The sequence below is a fragment of the Macaca thibetana genome, chromosome 17 (assembly GCF_024542745.1).
Source record: "Macaca thibetana thibetana isolate TM-01 chromosome 17, ASM2454274v1, whole genome shotgun sequence".
NCBI lineage: Eukaryota > Metazoa > Chordata > Mammalia > Primates > Cercopithecidae > Macaca > Macaca thibetana.
In genome coordinates, this window is record NC_065594.1 from 36,225,812 (window position 1) to 36,245,334 (window position 19,523).

Here is a 19,523-nt window from a genome sequence, read left to right on the forward strand (position 1 = left end):
TACCCAGATTACCTTAAGAAAAAAACTCTAAGTCATCCTCATTGAGCAGCAGACTTAAAATTCTTGCTTACAGGATGTGGCTGTTCCTGTCCTCTCATTTTTAATTTAAAGGAATGCTGGTTTTTGCTCAATATTGTAAGAATACCCTATGTTTTTATTATGCCTTTAGTAGCAAAACACAAATGTCAACCACACTATACTTGTATAAAATGTATTATTTTGAAAACCACTGATAAACACAGTTATTGCCATACTTCATGCACTTTAAAAATTCCACAGCCATAGGTGCTGTCAGATAACTTTATAAGTGGTGGCTTAAAATGCTGTTGCCTACTTCAGCAATGTAGAAAGAACCACACCATATATTCTGTGGAAGGCAAAGCTATCAGAAGCAATGTCGGTATGAAAAGGCTTACAGTGAATTATTCACCTCTTAACACTCCCTTGTGTTCAGTCTACTGCAAACAGAATGCTTGTTATAAATGTGAAAAGCAGTGGCTTTGAATTAAGGCAAAAACTTGTTTTGTTTGGTTTTCAATGCAATGGTATCAAGGTAGACAAACAAACTCTGTCCCTAATTCAAAGGGATTTTTCAGAATTTTATGTCTCTGTATCCCTGGATTAGGAAAACACTGAAAATATAAATTTTACTGAATTTATAATTATACAATTGAACGCTATGTCTAGAACCATTTACTTTTAGACAAAATGTTGTTCTGTTCACTACACATCCAACCCCAAATTAGATGTTAAGAGATGAGTTGCTCTCTTAATGACTTCAAAAAGTCAAAGATCTACTTACATTTATTCTAGATTAATACATCTAGAATTAAAAATGTCTTCATGTTTATATTTCATACAGTGGAAGATCACTTTGTTTTTTTTGTCTTTATAGTATATTTAAAATGTATAAAAATAATGTTATACAAACATATAAAGCTTATACAGATAATGCAAAAAAATTTAAGTATTATCTATTTAGATTATTGAGACAAATGTTTCTATAACTTGCTGAACAAATGCTACATCTTTTCTTCCTTAGTCTCTATCTGCTGCCAGTCCCATCGAGTGTATTTTTACTTTAAAATACTACAGCTTTTATTTTTAGATGTTTCTTATGAATCTTCTTTATATCTTCTATTTCTCTCCTTCAGGATCAAAATTAACGTGAGGCAAGGGAGGTAGTTAAGGCACAAGATTTAAGGAGACACTCTCCATGTCCTGCTTTTACATTCCTGAACATATTTTTAATATTTCTGATAGATTTTTAAGGTCCTATTAGTTAATCTCATCATCTCTCATCCCTGGGTCTGTTTTTACTGATTTTTCTCCCAGGTCTAGGTTATATTTTCCTGGTTTATTGCATGCCCTGTAATTCCTGATTGAATCTCAGATATTGTGAATTTTACATTGTTGATGCTGGATTTGGTACTGCCTATGTTCTGAGCTAAATGTACATCTGTGAAATGAATGCATCCACTGGGCTGAGTAGTAGACTCTGACTTAAAGGTCTCCAGTTTGGTAAAGAAATAGAGAAACCCAAGAGGACTTCAAGAATGCTAGCAGGGGTTTTTTGTTTGTTTGTTTTGTTTTGTTTTGAGACAGATTCTTGCTCTGTCACCCAGGCTGGAGTGCAATGGTGCAATCTCTGCTCACCTCAGCCTCCGCCTCCTGGGTGCAAGTGATTCTCCTGCCTCAGCCTCCACCTCTACTGAAAGTACAAAAGAATGCTAGCAGTTTATAATCCATTGCCTCCTATGTCCCCGCACCAATCATTCTGGAAGTGTCAGAGTTCTATGGTGTGTCAGAATTGTTCCCTTCATAGGAAATTTCCTGAATATCTCATGACTCTATCTATAATGGGTGTGTGTATACACACACACACACACACACACACACACACCCATGTATGATTATTAGAGTATGTAAATTAATCTCAGATTGAATTCTAGCAGCATTTGCTTAAATGGTATATTTGATGGTGAAAAACTGACCGTAGAATAGTTCCCTGCTGCTCACATTATTCTTCTCTTCCTTTTGCAGGGATACATTTGAAGACTAGTATTCTGATATTTTTCTTAGAAATTCACTAGAAATTAGACTCAAAATGATGAGGTCTTTATTTTTCTCATCCCACAGGTGTCTAACTTTATAGAAATCCAAGTGTTGTATTAAAATTTACCATATACTCATCCAGTTACCATTATTTCATATCATTACAGTGCTGCACAATTTAAAAATTAAAAACTTATAATGAGAATTGTATTATAAACTTGAAATTTGCATACATTGTCTCATATAAACTTAAAATCCCATATTTTGGATACTCTTATATTATCTTAATTTTGCTGCCAAAATTGTAAAATTATTTTGACAATATTTTGCATATATTTTGGTACATTTCAGAGGCTAATCATTTTGTATTACATGTCTTTTGAGTTTTTACAAAGTATGGTATTAACTTACTTCTAAAGGTAGAAACAGTTTTATGAGCCATTTTGAAAATTAAAAGAATTTACCAGTTTTGAAGACAGAGCCCAGTCCTCCATGATCTAGCCATGTTTCTTTTCTGTGTTCAAAAGAGAAGCTACTACTTTGCAACAAGTTCAGTTTGAAGTTTTTATATATTTATTTTATGGCTGGGTAAATCAGAGATGCACACAAGAAAAAAAATTCTTTGGAGGAAATAAAATTTGAAGGCTGGGTTCAGTGGCTTATGCCTGTAATCTTAGCACTTTGGAAGGCCGAGTCGGGTGGATCTTTTGAGCTGATGAGTTCGAGTTCGAGACCAGGGCAACATGGCAAAACCCTGTCTCTACTGAAAAAAAAAAACAAGCTGGCATGTTGGCGCACCCCTGTAGTTCCAGTGACTTGCGCGGCTGAGGCAGGAAGATCGTTTGAACCTGGGAGGTCCAGGCTGCAGTGAGCCACGATCACGCCACTGCACTCCAGCCTGATGACAAAGTGAGACCCTGTCTCAAAAAATAAAATTGGATAAAATTTGAGCTATGTATCTGTTGCTTGGATTTGCTGGTGTGATTAAGTAGATATTTATATCCAAATTCATTTGTGTTCTGTCCAAATAAATATTAAATTTTTACATAGGTTTTACAAATTGACTCAGTGTCATTTTAAAAGACAAGTTCAGAAACTCTCTTTGTTGAAAATATTCAAAAAAAAACTTGTATTATAATTATTTTCTCAGACAGAAGAATCCTCAGCATATATGTGATGCAGAAAGCACATTAGGTATATTTTGGTGTTACCATTTGCTTTTAAAATTAGTTACAGTAATGTGAACTTTTTTTGAGGTGTATAGTTCTATGAATGTTCATACATGTGTAGTTTCATGAAACAAGCAAGATACTGAACAGTTCAATCACTTTAAAAGCTTCCTTATGCTTTCTCTCTCTCTATCATACCTTCCCTCACCTTTAACCCCTAGCAACCACAGATTTGTTCTGTGGCATAATAGCTTTGCTTTTTTTTTAATGACTAGTCTCATAAATCGAATGATACAGTAGGCAATTTTTAAAGATTGACTTTTTTCACTCAACATAAAGGTTTTGAGATTCATTTGGGTTGTTCCAACAGTAGTCCATTTTTTCATTGCTAAACGGTATTTTATTATACATATGTATGAATATGTATGATGGTCTGTCTGTTCACCTTTTGAAAGATACCTAGGCTGATTCCAGTTTGGGGCAAACATACAGAATTTTGTGTGAACATAGTTTTCATTTTTTTAGGGCATGTCCCTAGAAGTAGGATTGCTGGGTCATATGATAGATTTATGTTTGACATAAGAAATGGCCAGGTTGTTTTCCAGGGTAGCTGTACCACTTTGCATTTTCATCTAAATGTATGAGAATTCCAGTTGTTCCACATCTTCATCAGCATTAGTATTGTTAAGTTTTAAAATTTCATGTAACATAATAAATATATAGTGTGATTTTATTATAATTGTGATTTTTTCATTTTCCTAATTGCAGATTATAGTAAATATCTCTTCATGTGCTTTTGTGTCATCAATATATTCCATATGATTTAGTGTTAAGCCTTTCAAGTGTTTTCTTTTTCTTAGTTTAGTTTTGACTGTTCTTTATACAGTCTGCATACAACATTACAGATGTTCTCTCAAGGGTTGTAACTTATTTTTAAATTCTCTTAACATTGTCTTTGCAAAACCAGCATTTCTAATTTCATAAAGTCCAACTTTTTCTTCTGTGGGTCATGCTTTGATATTGTCTAACAACTGTACAGTGCCCTGTCACAAAGATTTTCTGCTAAGTTTTCTACTAAATATTTTTAGTTTTACTACTTGCATTTAGGTCTATGTTCTGTGTTTCAAGGAGAGAAAGAGAGAGAAAGAAAAAAAGAGAGAGAGAGTGTGTGTGTGTGTGTCTAATGTGTAAGGTATAGATCAAGGTTTATTTCTACTGAAATATATATTGAATTGTCTTTTCAACTTTGTCAAAAAGCAACTCTTCATATTTGTGTGGGTCTGCTTCTGGACAGTTTTCTGTTCCATTGTTGTGTGTATTCATTCGTTTGGCAATGCTGCAGTCTTCATAAGTGTGGCTTCGATAGTAAGTGTTTTTGTTGTTGTTGTTTTGGAGGTAGAGTCTCACTCTGTTGCTCAATCTGGAGTGCAGTGGTGAGATCTCAGCTCTTGCAATTTCCGCCTCCTGGATCCAAGCGATTCTCATGCCTCCGCCACCAAAGTAGCTGGGATTACAGGCATGCGCCTGGAAACCCAGCTAATTTTTGTGTTTTTCTTTAGTAGACAAAGGGTTTTTCACCATGTTGACCAGGCTGGTCTCGAACTCCTGGCCTCAAGTGATCCACCCACCTTGACCTCCCAAAGTACTAGGATTACAGGCATGAGCCACCATGCTGGGCCCAACAGTAAGTCTTGAAAGGGAGTAGTGTAATTTCCTCAGAAATTGATTTATCTTTTGAAAAATTGTTTTGGGTATTATAGTTCATCTCCTATCATATATTAATTGAAGAATCATCTTGTTTAAGTACACAGAAAATTTTGCTGAGAATTGCATGAAATTATGTTACATGCATACATTATTTGGGGATCCAAATTGCCTTCCAATCCATAAACATATATCTCTCCATTTATTTAGGTCCTTTAAATTTATTTCATTTTTTAATAATGTTCAGCATACAGATCCTATACATTTTTTTAAAAATTTGTTAAATAATTAATTGATAGGAGCTATTGTAAGTGTATTGCTTTTACTCCTCTCAGATGAACTTAAGGACATGGCATATCAAAATAACCTACTTCCATAAATAGAGAGGTTTCCTAGTTTCAGCCAGTATGACTCAGTTTCACTACATACTGTCTTTTGACCTTTTTCAGACACGATTTTTTTAAAATTACAATAATTTCTTTCAGAATTTGGATCAGATAGCAAGTTGTAGAAGATTGCATATCCTTAGGAATAGTTTGTTACTGAATACTGCTGATAAAAATGTTGATTTTTAATATCATTTATAAATGTACCACAGTTCGCTGATTGCTAGTAAAGAAAAAAGACAAATAATCAAAGAATTCATATTCTGCAAACTTTATCCAACTTAAGTGTTTGCTTGCTTGCTCACTTGTTTATTTTCTTGTTTAATTTCTGCACAAAGGAAAGTAAAGAATATCTAAATTTTTATTAACTTTAACACACACAAAAAAAGAAAATAAAAAAATAAGAGGGTACATTCAGTATGTTAGTTCACATCGGTTTTGTTATGAGCAAATAATCACTTTTTTTAAGAAGATAACTTTTGTCTCATTTATTATTGATTTTTGTAGATTTTTAAATAGATTAACATAAAGTTTTTAAAATATCTACTTGAAAACATTTATGTAACTACCCACCAATTGTAGGTACATGTGATATTTTTAATGATAAACAAATTATCATGTTTATATGTTTATCATATAAAAGTCACTGTGTTCAAGTTGAGTTTGAAGAGAAAAAAATAGTGATTAGCTTGCATGAAAGATAAGGTTTTCAAGCATTGTAGATATTCATGTAATTACTTTACTGAGCCCTAAATGTACAAATGTCTGACCTCAAATTCTACCCCTTCCAAGACTTAAAATTTATGAATTATAAATGGAAAAGGTAAAACTCAATTTTTAGAGCATAGTGTTGTAAAATGTCTGAATGCTCTTATACGTCTAATTAAATGATGCCGTCATACACATGTTTTTTTCTATATTTTTCATTTTTATATGTAAATACTGTTATTTGATATTCAGATTATTTTAAATGATTTTTCAAACACCTTTGGAGTCTAGATAATGAAAATATAGTGAATTAGTTATATGTTTGTTAAAGGCCAAATGGCTATTACATTATGATAATAATACACACACACAATCTCTCATGTTCCTATCTACTTTAATCGTTGAGTTCAGACATTATTAGTAAACTTCTGATACTTTACTAGTGATTGAATTGCAAGCTTTTAAAACTGTACTTTGTGAAATTCTATAATTAGAAACCAACTTCTTTTTTCTACATTTCTTTTCACTCCTCTCACCCTGCTTCCTCCTCTATGTATCTTTTCGTTTCTCTCTCCCACTTTCTTTCTCTGTACTTTTCTCTTGCTGTTCCTCAGATTTCTGTTTGTTTGTTTATTTTTGTTTTTGAGATAGGTTGCCCAGGCTGGAGTGCAGTGATACTGTTACAGCTCACTGTAGCCTCGACATCCTGGGCTCAAGTGATTCTCCATCTCAGCCTCCTGAGCAGCTGGGACTACATGTGGGCACCACCACACCTGGCTAATTTTCTTATTATTTTTATCGAGATGGGGTCTCAATACGTTGACAGGGCTGGTCTCGAACTCCTGAACTCAAGTGATCCTCCTGCCTCCACCTCCCAAAGTACTGTGATTACTGGTGTGAGACACCCCACCTGGCCTTTCTTTGACTTTCCATTTTCTTTTGTTCTCTCCCAAACACCCTTCTTTTCTCCCTTCCTCTTGTTTTTTTATCTTCATCAGACCAATATTTGGCAGCAGTACCATTGCCCAGAGTTCATCAAATTCTCATGCATGAATACATGTGTGTGTACATGTAATTTTAATAGTTCTTCATTCAATTGAAATATGATTTCATTTCTTAGCTTAAGTTTCTTATTTAATTAGAAACGTTTAGAACTTTAATAATATGCAAACATTTCTAGATACTGTTCCTATCAGGACAGTATCTAGAGAAAAGAAAGTTTCCCCAGACTATTTCCTTGTGTCTAAACGAATAGGTATCCACATGCTATGAGGTTCCACTTAATTAAAACCATTAAAATCACAAGACTACTTATAATAGTGCTTATAACTGGAGTTTCTGATTTCACATTACGTTTTATTGTCTCTTTAATAACCTGGATTTTGTTGTCTTGAAGTGTTCTAAAGCACTAATATTTAGTTTTCAACTGACAGTAATAGTGGATTAGATACATGTGTTTGATCAATTCAAAGGACGAACTAGTTTTTATTAAGTTAAAAATGTGAAGTGACTAATATAGTTTAAAAAATTTTCAAAATATTTTTGCAAACATTTTTGCCACTGGTGTTGACTACTGCTATTAACTTTGCTAGAAAAACAAGTTATCCTTAAAAACTGATATTTTGTCATTATGGAAACAAGAAGTAAGGTGCTTCACTGAATCTAGAAATTAATACAATACATTAACGGAAAGTGTCTGCTACCAACTGCTAGTAAAAGATGGTTAGGAGTGAGCAATGAATCCACCCTTTTCACTTCATCTTTGCATGTACTTCGAGATGCCGGTGAGTGAAGTCTTCCAATACTTCACTTCATCTTTGCATGTACTTTGATAAAGGTCATTTGGACAAACCAAACAAGGTTATATATTAAGAAATTTGGGAGGTGGGGGTTCTGTCCCCAAACTTGACAATGAAACTCACATAATACTTTAAACTATCATTCTTTAATGATATCAATACTTTATACTACTTACCAATACTTTAAACTATCATTCTTAACATGTCTTTTTCTTTTTTCAGTAATTGCTCACAAAGCCAAATACTTTATATTATTATATGTGAAGAATAAAAAAAAAAAGAGTATCTTATTTTAAATTAGCCTTATTCATAAGGAAAGCACATATTGCACTACATTAAGTCTTACCTTGGGCCCTCTGCTTCATTATTTGTATGATCCCCGTGTCACTGACACTTGTATGCTGGATGATCTTGTAGGAAGCCATCGCTGCTTCAGAGTATAATATGAGGTGATGCAGAAAACAGGAGAAGCTTTGTCACTGAGTCAGCTGCAAGAAGAAGTAATGTGTATGAATGTACAGTATAGGGAAATCTATGAAAGATCCAGTCTCTTTCTCCCAAAAGACTCTGTTCCATGATACAAGGAGAATTCAGTTCTTTTTGGCAGACCTCCATGTCAGTTTGGAAGCGGTAAAAACAACCGCAAAAGCAAGCCTGCTTTCTCAATGTCTTTACGTTTTAAGTAACAATTTTTTCTCTCTTATTTTTGTTTTGCTTTGTTTTCGATAACTAGGAAGTAAAACAGAAATCCATTTTCACTGGATTGTTTGCATATAATTTCCATAGTTGGGTTGTAGCTGAGAATGAATTATAGCTATGAGTTCAACCATATGTGATATGCTTGTATCCATTACTGGCAAAATTTGAAGGAAAGGCCCTGCATCTCTTAATTGAGGAGTGAATGACTTTAAATGATATTACATCGAGAAAGGCATAGAATCCCAGCAGATGATGTAATTATGTTTAAAAATGAGTATTATTAAATAATTCACACTTTTAATATGGAGAAATTAGGTCATTTTCCCACTCCTCCCCCAAATATTCGATCTTAATATCTAAGTAATGAAACAACACAGACAGTGTTATCCATCCTGGTACTGAAAGAGAATGCCAGTTATGACAGGCTCATTGTTTACTTTAACAGGTAATTTGTGGACCGGAATCATTTAATTGTTCTGAGTACATAATTACATGTCAGCAATTTCCAATTTAATTAAAATGTACAAATCTGAAGATTAAGGGAATTTTTGAATTATTAATCATTTTTCCACTAGGAAATCTTGTTGCTCTGCAGGAGATTTGTCCAGTGTACAACTATACGTATTTTTTTCCTTCTCTTTCACAGACAGACAATTTTCCCGCAGAGCCCAATTACATGGGCAGCAGGCAGCAGTTTGTTCAAAGGTAAGGCCTATTAAATAACTTTTCTCAGCTTCCCCATTTGCATTCGTGTCAAAATTGCTTTGCAAGAGACTACACTTCAGATTCAAACTAGTAGAGACAACAGTTTCTCTTCTTTTTCTTTATATGTATTTCAGTAGCTCCACGTTTAAGGACCCAGAAAGAGCCAGCCTGAGAGACAGTGGGCACGGGGACAGTGATCAGGCTGACAGTGACCAAGACACTAACAAAGGCTCCTGCTGTGACATGTCTGTTAGGGAGGCACTCAAGATGAAAACTACTTCAACTAAAAGCCAACCACTTGAACAAGGTGAGTGAAGTCTTCCAATGCTTACAAAGTGTAAAGCCTAAGCAGTCATTATAAACCTGTTAGATCTAGAGCTGCAGTTTATCACAGTGGAATGGACCATTGATAATATAGCAAAGAAACAGCAAAACTTGAGGTTGCCCCAGACAAAAAGCAACCATTGAATAACACAGTCAAAAATGAAAAAGGAGGGCCCTGAGTATCATTCATTAATCCTAAAATAAGAACTTGACCAAAGTCACTTGATTGTTCTTATTTCATAGACATTTCCTACCCTTTCCTATTTGGAGTTATACTAACAGGGAAAATATGGCGTTTATTAGCTAGATATGTATATTTATGAATTTCAGTATAAAAATTAGTAAATTCAACACTTTTTAGGTAAAATGAAATCACTGGAATTTTATAGCTCTTAGCATTGTTTGTTGATTTATTTTTTGTTTGGATTTTAGCTTCAAAATAGTTTTTCAAGAGTCATAGGTAAACTGGAGTTTTGCCTTTCTTTTAATTTACATCTAAGACTTCATGGATATGAAATGGATAATAAAACAATGTGTCTTAATAAATGCATATATTTTTGTAAAATTTTATCTCTAATTTATTGGTCTCATATCACTTTTTATTAATTTTAATGCTTTTGTTGTTTTAAATACAATACAATGTTTGCTAATGATTCATCCAAAGTAAATTAAGCTACTCTTATGTGTAAGACTAAAAACTGTGAATAGGTTTTTTATGTCCTATTGTGAAAATGAGAAGAACTGTAGTATAAATTAGATTTTACAATTACAAGTGCACTAGACTAGTTGATATAGTAATAGTCTTCATAATATTAGTAGTATTTAAATATATTTACACATATTATTTCAGTTGCTTTGAATGAGAAACTACCTTTAAAATACGTGAACCTAACCTCTAAGTCATTTATTGATTAATTATTTATAGAAAGTAAATTTTTGCCTGTAGGGCAGCCTGTTCTATCATATATACCTCAACAGATACAGTGTTAAGTTTTCTAGTCATATTAAAATGTTTAATGCAAATATTAATATACCATATATATATGTATATATGTATATGTTTATATATACATATATATTTAAAACAAAATATATATTCAGTTTAAATATATATTAATATTTTTGGACTAAATATAATTATGCTGAATTTATTTTAAGGTTGACATCAGAAAAAGGTGTTTACAAAGTAACAATTGCTAGACCGATTACTTTTTTCATGATCTTTTACCATAGCAACTTTCTGTGTTAATAGTGCAATATTGTTTTAAAAATATTTTTAACAAAAGCAATGCGAATCCTTATTTATTATTCCCATTTTCTGAAAATTTGTATGTTTACTCGACGTGACTTAAATGGTCATGATGGGTTATAGCTCTGTGATTTTATAAAATATATGAATCTTTGAGATACATTTTCAATAATGGGTTGTTGAAACTTGATATGTAAATACACAGCATGAAATAGACCCATCTATGTGCATGACACATAAAATGATTGATAGATAATTGATTGGCTACTACTTATGAAAATGCCTAAAGTAAGTAAACAGTTTATTGTATCTTTATGAGAAACTCTGTTAACTTTTTAAAAAATGAGCAAACCAACAAAAAAAGCAACAACAAAAAACTGCTGTTCACATTAACTGTTTAATTCCTTGCCAACCACTAACTTAGAAACGTCTTTGATAGGAGTGAATTTTGTGTATATTCTCTCATAGAGAAAGGAAGCAGTCTTGTTTATTATGTATGAAAACGCAATTTATACTAAAAAGCTCTTTTTTCAATTTTGATATTGAAAATTGAAGTCTGGGGAAGGTGGCTATTATTATTAAAAGAATGCCAAAAATGGCATAAATTTTAATTAATATTGCACAGGAAATAATTGCTAGTCTAAGAGTAAGAATGCCTATTAGAAATATCTCTTGTAAAGTAAGAAGCTTCCATACATTCCTATTAGTAAATACAGGAAAATTATTATAAATCTAGAAGATACACTTAAATAGTCTATTTGAATTATGTGTAAAAGACTGGCTTTGACTTTAAAGCATGATATTTAAAGTTAGTTAAAATAATATTTCACAAATAATATTTGATCCATTGATTTGATTTATTCATTCATTTAATAAATATCTATTAAGTGCTTTGAATATGAAAGGAAACTTTAGATTATTCAGAAATGTCAAAACTGAATTTTACTTAGAGTCTGCCTTTAAGTAATCATATGTAACTAATTACAGATGGGCGATCACTCTCTCTCTCTTTCTCCCCTTCTCCCTCTTCATATTCCCCTCCTTTGCTTTCTCTCCTCTCATCTTTCTGTGTCCTCTATCCTCCTATATTTCTCTACTTCTCATCTGTATATCTCTTTATCTATCTTCATTGTCTATGTCAACTATTTTATCCGTCAGTCTGTCTGTCTTTCAAGTATCTATGCTTGTATCTGTTCATCTAGATTTAGAGGAGGGCACTGCAATCTATTGAGTTCTTACCACTTACCATAAACAGTGCAAATAATTTCAACATTAGCTTGTTTAACCTACAAACTCTAAAAAGTTTTTATTTTTATCTTACATATAAAAATAAGCTAACTTGAAGTTTATTAACTGGAACAGCAGGTTGGAATTTAATCCTAGGTTTGCATATGGCTCTAACTTTTCTATTTTCTATACAACCTTGTCTCCAAATGGGAGAGTTTGCTCAAATAACCATTTTGACTCATTGCTATAAGAAGATATTGAATAAACATCAAACAGTAAGTAAAAACTTGAGTTAATGTGTGCAAACCAAGGAGGAGAAGATCAGAATCTCTCATATGCATTGATTGAACTACTGTATTTTTCTCAGTACCTGAAACATATTACCCACCCAATTTAATTTTCATGGCATTTTTAGATAGGAAAATACTGTTACTCTCACATTCAGTAGATATTAAGTAACTGTTTTTTAATGTTCTATAGTTATAAGTGTGAAGGCAGTATAGAAATTTTTAAAAAATATATTCAAAGCCTGCTCTTTCAAACAATGTTTTATACTATTCATGTAATGAGTAGTTTACTCAGAAATAATGTTAAAATGTTAAAGAAGCAAGCAGCTATTGTCTTGATCAATATATTTAGTTATTCTATTTGAAAAACATCATGAGAGACAATTCCACAAGTAAGTCAAGCACACATATAAATAACTTTATTTATAGATGACAGATGATGGCAGCCATATGCAAATCATTATTTCATGTAGATTTCAAATATTAAACCCTAATTTTAATAGTTTCAAAATTATCCAAAAAGCAAAAGTAAATTTTCTCTTACGAGAAAAAACTAGAGCCAAATGAAAGGAGACGTGTTTATCAGTCATTTTCTCTTACTAAAAATGTGTAGCAGTGCATTACACAGATTTCAAATAAAATTCAGTAGTATATTATGTTTTATATTTTTGTGTGAGATTATTTTCCAACTAAAATGATCTCATTTTAGAAAAATGTTTTATATTTAAATTGAAATATTTCTTTAATTTAGAAATGAAAATCAATTTCAAAAAAAAAATCTTTACATTTTCAATACTTTCTTTGTTAATAATGGTTTTCCTTTGGAAATGACTTAGGCCTTTTGAGATTTTATTTTATTAGCTCAAATATTACTTTGTTTCTCATCTTTTGTGCAGTGAAATTTTTTCTGTTTGCTCCATTCCTGATATTTGTGTATTTTTGTTACCATTAGTTTAATTACAAATGCATACCAAAGGTAATGTATTGCCCACTCTTTTGGCAAGATAATTTAAAAGAATTCAGCAGCTAATTGAAGGTGTGATATACTGTACTAGAGCTGAAGATAGCTTTAAGGCTGTAATGTTAATAAACCCTTTAGTAGAAAGAGGTTATTTTTTCTTTTAGTGTGATGGAAAAAAATTCAAAGAATGTACCTAATTTCCATTTTATTGCATATTTGTGCCCTAGTTTTCTATTAGTTAATTAGATTTTCTCCATACCCCCCCTTCGTCCTTTATAAAATACAGTAGGTAGGTAGATTAAAAAATTCCAAATGTTTTGGAAGTTCTATAGTACCATAATAGCATATTACTTAATAAAAAAGGTAAATATGTATTGTTACTTAATAAACTATTGTTTATTTTAAAAATGGGAAAAGAAAACCATGGACTATTGAGAAAAATATATTTGAATTTTTTTTAACTGATTTTATATTTTGGAAGAAGATAAACTGATTTATACCAAAACCTAATGAAAATAATTATAGTATTAGTTCTGTAAAGAAGAGCCACATATAGTTTTATAAATAATACAACTCTTTTAAGAATTTATGAAGCTAATGTTTTCTTAAGCCTCGGAATATTATTCACATTTTAGCTTCTTTAAGTAAGTACTATACCTATGAATTTCTATCCATTAGAAGCCCTGTAAATTATTTTGATTGTTAGCAATCACTTTTTCTTCATGAAAAGATTTAATAAGCATTTTCTAAAATTTAGTAGTCTCCATTGATTTCAAATAATAAATGTACAGTCCTTATAAATGCTTACCAGCAATTTCTCTGAGCTCCTTAATGATGGCTAAGTGATAGTTCCCAATTTTCCAAGGATGATCAGCCTTCTGCTATCTTTATAATTGACTGAAACCAACTCCTTGAAGCCTGAAGCTAGTGGAATAGAATTGTGAATGATAATTCTGTTGACAATCTGTGTGCCAACCAATTCTAAAATCACCCTTTTGGGTGACCGGCTGTTGGTCCCTTCCCCTGTGACTGGATTCAAGGACTTCTCTGCTTCCCAGGGATTGCCATTCAAATTCTTTCTCATTTTTTTCATTTTATTTAATTGCCTTGTAATTTCTAGTTTTCTACTTAATCCTATGGCTTCCTTCTCCTGCCTCTACTGTTAGAAAATCTGTCTTCTCAAATTACATTGAGTTAAAAAATTGCATAATGAAATTCCCGATTCAAATCCAATTTTTAAAATCCATGAAAAGTTGACGGTAATAGGAATATCAAATATCTTTGGTTTGCTTTAGTGAATTCCAGTTTTAAGACTAAATTTCTTTCTTAAGGATGACTTTTTTTTTCTTCCTAGAGAACATTCTAGAAAATCACAGAAAGTAAAGCTAATAAATATTTTTTTGTTTCTTTAAGTTAGTACTTGTATTTTGCTTGGGGCCACCTTAATCAAAATAGGCTTAGGCTAGTTTAAATGAGAGCAGTGTTTGTTATGTAATTTCACAGTTGCCTAGAGGTGGAGGTGGGGGAGGCTCTGAGTTTCACTCCCTCAACTCTCCCTTTCTAATTCACCATATAACGACTGAAATTTCATCATATTTCGAATTATGTTTGGAAATGAAACCGATTAAAAAACTTTCCGCAACCTGTATTTTACCATGAAGGAACTATTTAAGAAAGCTATAGCAAGGAAATAGAAGTCGAGGCTCATGTCCACCTGGGGACGAATGTGTAGAACCACACATTCAGATTGTGTGAAGTTAGTGAGCTAGAGGTATAAGGTGTTGAACATAAACCACTTACTTTACAATCTTCCTTATAACTGACACTAAATAAAAAAGTAGTAAAACTGTTTCTTTCTGTGTTCTAGTCTGTGGAATGGTTACTGCAGTTCTGACTCTTCCAATTAATGAGTCGAGGCCTTTCCCAGACTTTCCCATAACAGACAACAGCCAAACTTTTCCCAGGCCAAAGAGAGGGTCGAGACGCTTATTCTTGTGGCCCAACAGCAAGATGCAGACGAATAGGGAAAGAAGAGAGTTTATTTCTGTAACCGGGTACAAGGAAAAGGCTGAGAAAATATCACCAGACTAAGTCAAAATCACAAAGTTTTCCAGAGCTTATAAACCTTCAAAGCTTATGCCTATGTGTAAGTGTGCATTTGTTCAAAGACATAAGCGATTAACTTCTTCTAATCTATAACTAAGGTCAGAGTCCTAAAGACCTTCCTCTGGAGTCTCAGTAAATTTACTTAATCTAGGTGGGTCCGGGTGCCAGGGATGATTACCCTCATCTTGTCTCCTGCTAAATCATGGAGGTTTGGGAAGTTCCTTCAGACATCCGAATAAAATTTGTTTGTGGAGGTCTGATAAGTTTCTTCAGACCCCCAATAAAACCTGTTTAATCAAACTTGTCCTGTTAAGAATTCCTTTGTTATCTTGTTATGTTCTAAGGCCCAGGAAAGGCCTACTCAAGACTCTTGATGGACTTTTGTTACATTCCAGCCTTTGTTTAGGGGCACTGGCTCTTTCAGTTTTTAATATTTAACCTAACCACTCAATCCGTGCTGAGACCATTGTCACAGAGACCTGCTGTTCACCTGTTAGTGAGACCTGGCTTGCCACAAAACCACTTCCGCTTAACCAAGAACATGAAGGTGATGACTGTGTCCCTCCTTGTAGTGGCTACCTGCCGGTCTCTGAAAACAATTTTTAAAAGAAATGCTGCTGTAAGCTTATTAATAGTAAATTTGTCTTAGGAAGGAAATAGAAAATTACTATCACATATGGGGGACAGGAAGAAACTATTGAATGTTTAATACCAGGAAAAAAAAATACTTAGAAATGTTTAAGGACACTGTTGCTTTGTAATTCACATAGGTGGCATGTAAGAAACTGCACTATTTGCCAGGACTTCCAATTATTTTCAATCCCTGTAAGGTTTTACTAGAATGCATTCATCTAATAGCATCTCAGTGTCAACTTTCGCACCCTCCTGTGCTGTCTTTCAAGACTTTCAAAATTCATCTCTGTTTATGTTTTCTGGATAAAGTGTTTTTCCCAAATTGTATGCAGCTTCAGTTTACTTTTGCTTACCAAAGTTTGCAATTGCCCCATGGTTTACCTAACTTTAAAAGTTTCAATATATTTTTCACATGTGCAAACATCTGCTTCTAGAATCCAGCAGCTGGTATCATGAAAATAGAGAGATTTTATGATCCTCATATTTGTTGCTCATTGTAAAGCCTCCTAACAAGTGTTGTATGATTTACCATGAGTGATATTATCAAAATCACTCATGTGATTTTGATAATATCTTGCTTTTGCTAAAATTAGGGAATAAAATTAGGGAATGCTGGGACCGTGTTTCCGAAAGTCCTAAAAGCCCTCTCCTGCCTTATAATTATTGTATTTTTCAAGTAAATATCTCAACACATCAGAGGATTTTCCTTTTTTAGATTTTATTATAATGACAATATTTTGTTTTATTTTTTTATTTCATTCTATTTCTTTCTAGAAACAGGATCTCGTTCTGTTGCCCATGCTGGAGTGCAATATTGCAATCACAGCTCATTGCAGCCTTGATCTCCTGGCCTCAAGTGATCCTCCTACCTCAGCCTTCAAAGTCGCTAGGACTACAGACACACACCACCACACCTGGCTAATTTTTCAAATTTATTTGTAGGTACGGGGTCTTGTTTCATTGGCCAGGCTGCTCTTAAACTCCTGGCTTCAACTAATCTTTCTGCCTCAGCCTCCCAAAGTGCTGGGATTACAAGCTAGAGCCACTGTGCCTACCTTTTTTATTTTTTATTAAGACAAATCATGTACTATTATTAAGTACACTTTTATGAAACTAGGAGTGTGCCCATACACTATTAAAATTCAGACAAGTTATCAGCATCAGTTAATTAAGAACTTAAGGAAATAATTTTGTTGATTTAATAGGTCCAAAACATTCCCCAGAAATTTTCTCTTACTTCACTTTGAGAGCATGTTCCAATATTAGAAGTTCTCTGTTCTTTTAAAAACCATATTATAAAACATTATGGTGAGAAGAAAACCTGAAGTATAATGCCTCCATTTTATAAGTAAGAGAACAGTTTCCATTGAGTCTTCATGTTAGTGGCAAAGGCAATACTAGTTCCAGGTTTGTAGTTTTCCACTTTAGGACTCTTTCCATCCTACCAAGCCATTTCCATAACACACAATAGAGACTTCAAAGTCTCCAAATAGGCACATCAAACCTGTAGCAGCACCATTTCCTTACCTGGAGGAAATCTGAAGATGTAAGTGGTCATTTTTGAGAGCTTCATTCTTGATCCTTTAACATATATTGAATGAAAGCTCAGATGTACCCACTGACACTACTGCATTATCACCAAACACTAGGATGTATATATTTTGTCAGTCTGTGAACGATATCTTCATTTCTCTTATCTGTTGCTCATTGATTCTTTCCTTAGTGTTGTAAGGAATCATGGAAACAGGAAAGCTTTTAACTCATTCATTTATTCATTCACTGTTTTAAAATAAACAGCTATACCATGGAATACAAAGATGAGCGGAGGCACAGACTGGGTTTTCAGGGAGCGCACACTGTCATAAGGGAATCTGAAGAGAATCTGACATATAAACTATGAGGTCAGTGCAGTGAGACATATGTCCACAAAATTCATGTAGAATGAAAACCCAGCCCAGATATAAGGAATCAAAGAGATTTTGTGGAGTAAGAAACATTTAAGCAGACCCTTCTGCACACTTGGCAGAGTAATCAGACGAGGGAGGATGACAGGAAACACTCAGAAGCACAGATGAAGTGAACCAGTGTATGGCAAGTTGCTGTGAGGTGCAGATGAGTAGCGATGTGTGAGACTAGGAATGGCAGATACTAGACTAGGGAGGTGGCTGGAAGCCCAGTGATGCAAAGCCTGATAGAGAGCCATTAGGGGTGCTCAGGAGGTAACATTGCAAACTTGCATTTTAAAGAGATGATGTTTCTGGAAATATGTCGGGAGAGAGGAATAAATTAGGAAGCTTGGGAGGTAGCCCAACGCAAGAGAAAATGAGGTCCAGAGTAGTGAAGAGGTAGGAGGAATGAACAAAGTAAATGATTAAAAACTTGTTTTGATATATACCACTACTTTTATAATGATAACAGATTGCTTAGCATTCTATTTGAAATTAGCTTTTGGGATAAGAAATTCTAAAGGAAAAAATGACTTAATGTCTAACTAAATGGAATACTAATTGAATTATTTATTGCCTTAATTAAGTTTTTAATGTTATGTATATGTTAATTATTTCTTAATGTCCAATGCTTATATGTTTATTAAAATTGACTCCGTAATGTGGAACATTTGAAATTTTTTTCCAGGGATGCTAGGAAAAACAAAAAATAACAACAAAAATAAAACTTAACCAGATCTTTGAGAAAACCTTCAGAAAACAATCAGGTAGTATAAAACTTGATGTGTTGTGTTATTTTAGAATTGTGACTTAAGTAGCTTCCTAAACAATAGTCCAGTTTAGTAAGGTGGTGAAGACAGGGTGAGGTCACTGCAGGAACAACATTTGGGCTTTATTAAGAAGAGTTTAGATTTAGACATGTTAATTAGAAATGTCTGAGGCACCCATATGGAAGTATCAGGAAAGGCAGCTGGCAATCACAGTCTGGCAATCAGAGAGGTCAGGAGATATAAACTTGCAGGTTATTGGCATAGAACCATACTTAAATCCAAGTAAATTAATGAGAAAGAATATTGGGAGAAAAGATAATAGGGTAAAGATAATAGGGCTCATAACGTAATCCCACAGAACACAACACTAAGAAGCTAGGAAGAGGAAGAGGTCAGTAATAGTTCAGCCTGCCAAGAAAAATACTCAGTATGTTCTGTGGAAATCCAAAATCTAGAGACCCCCAGATGAGATATTTCACTGAAACTTACAGTTTTTAGATTTCATTTCCGGCCAAGTATAATTGATAGCCAAATTACTTCAATATATTAGCTGAATAATGCTGTGTCTGTTTAGAATAAAATATACTGAGCTGGTTGTATTTTATGATTCACAAACTAGTTCGGAGGGCAGTCCCAAATATGTGATTATATGTGACTGGCATAAATATATAACTTTTCAAACTCACTATTTTGAAAGAAGCAGCATTTACTTGAAAAAATATGTTTTGAATTTTTAACTAACTTGTTGTCTCGTGCCCACTATGCATATAGGACTGTCTTAGTTGTCATGTTGAA

General features: G+C 33.3%; 1 protein-coding gene and 1 long non-coding RNA gene across 6 annotated transcripts in view; one reads left to right on the plus strand and one right to left on the minus strand.

Annotated features, from left to right (window-relative positions):
* LOC126940852 (uncharacterized) overlaps nucleotides 1-19,523 on the minus strand; it is a 144,890-nt gene that overhangs the window by 64,250 nt on the left and 61,117 nt on the right. The window contains exon 3 of the long non-coding RNA XR_007720939.1: nucleotides 8,168-8,309. This is a non-coding gene — a long non-coding RNA (uncharacterized LOC126940852). The remainder of the gene's footprint in view (nucleotides 1-8,167; nucleotides 8,310-19,523) is intronic.
* PCDH17 (protocadherin 17) overlaps nucleotides 1-19,523 on the plus strand; it is a 97,014-nt gene that overhangs the window by 26,571 nt on the left and 50,920 nt on the right. For 4 of the 5 annotated variants that reach the window (XM_050767061.1, XM_050767064.1, XM_050767062.1 and 1 more), the window contains 2 exons: nucleotides 9,167-9,225; nucleotides 9,360-9,532. In XM_050767061.1, coding sequence (XP_050623018.1) covers nucleotides 9,167-9,225; nucleotides 9,360-9,532 — 232 coding nt within the window. The remainder of the gene's footprint in view (nucleotides 1-9,166; nucleotides 9,226-9,359; nucleotides 9,533-19,523) is intronic. The other variant, XM_050767063.1, reaches the window with a different exon arrangement.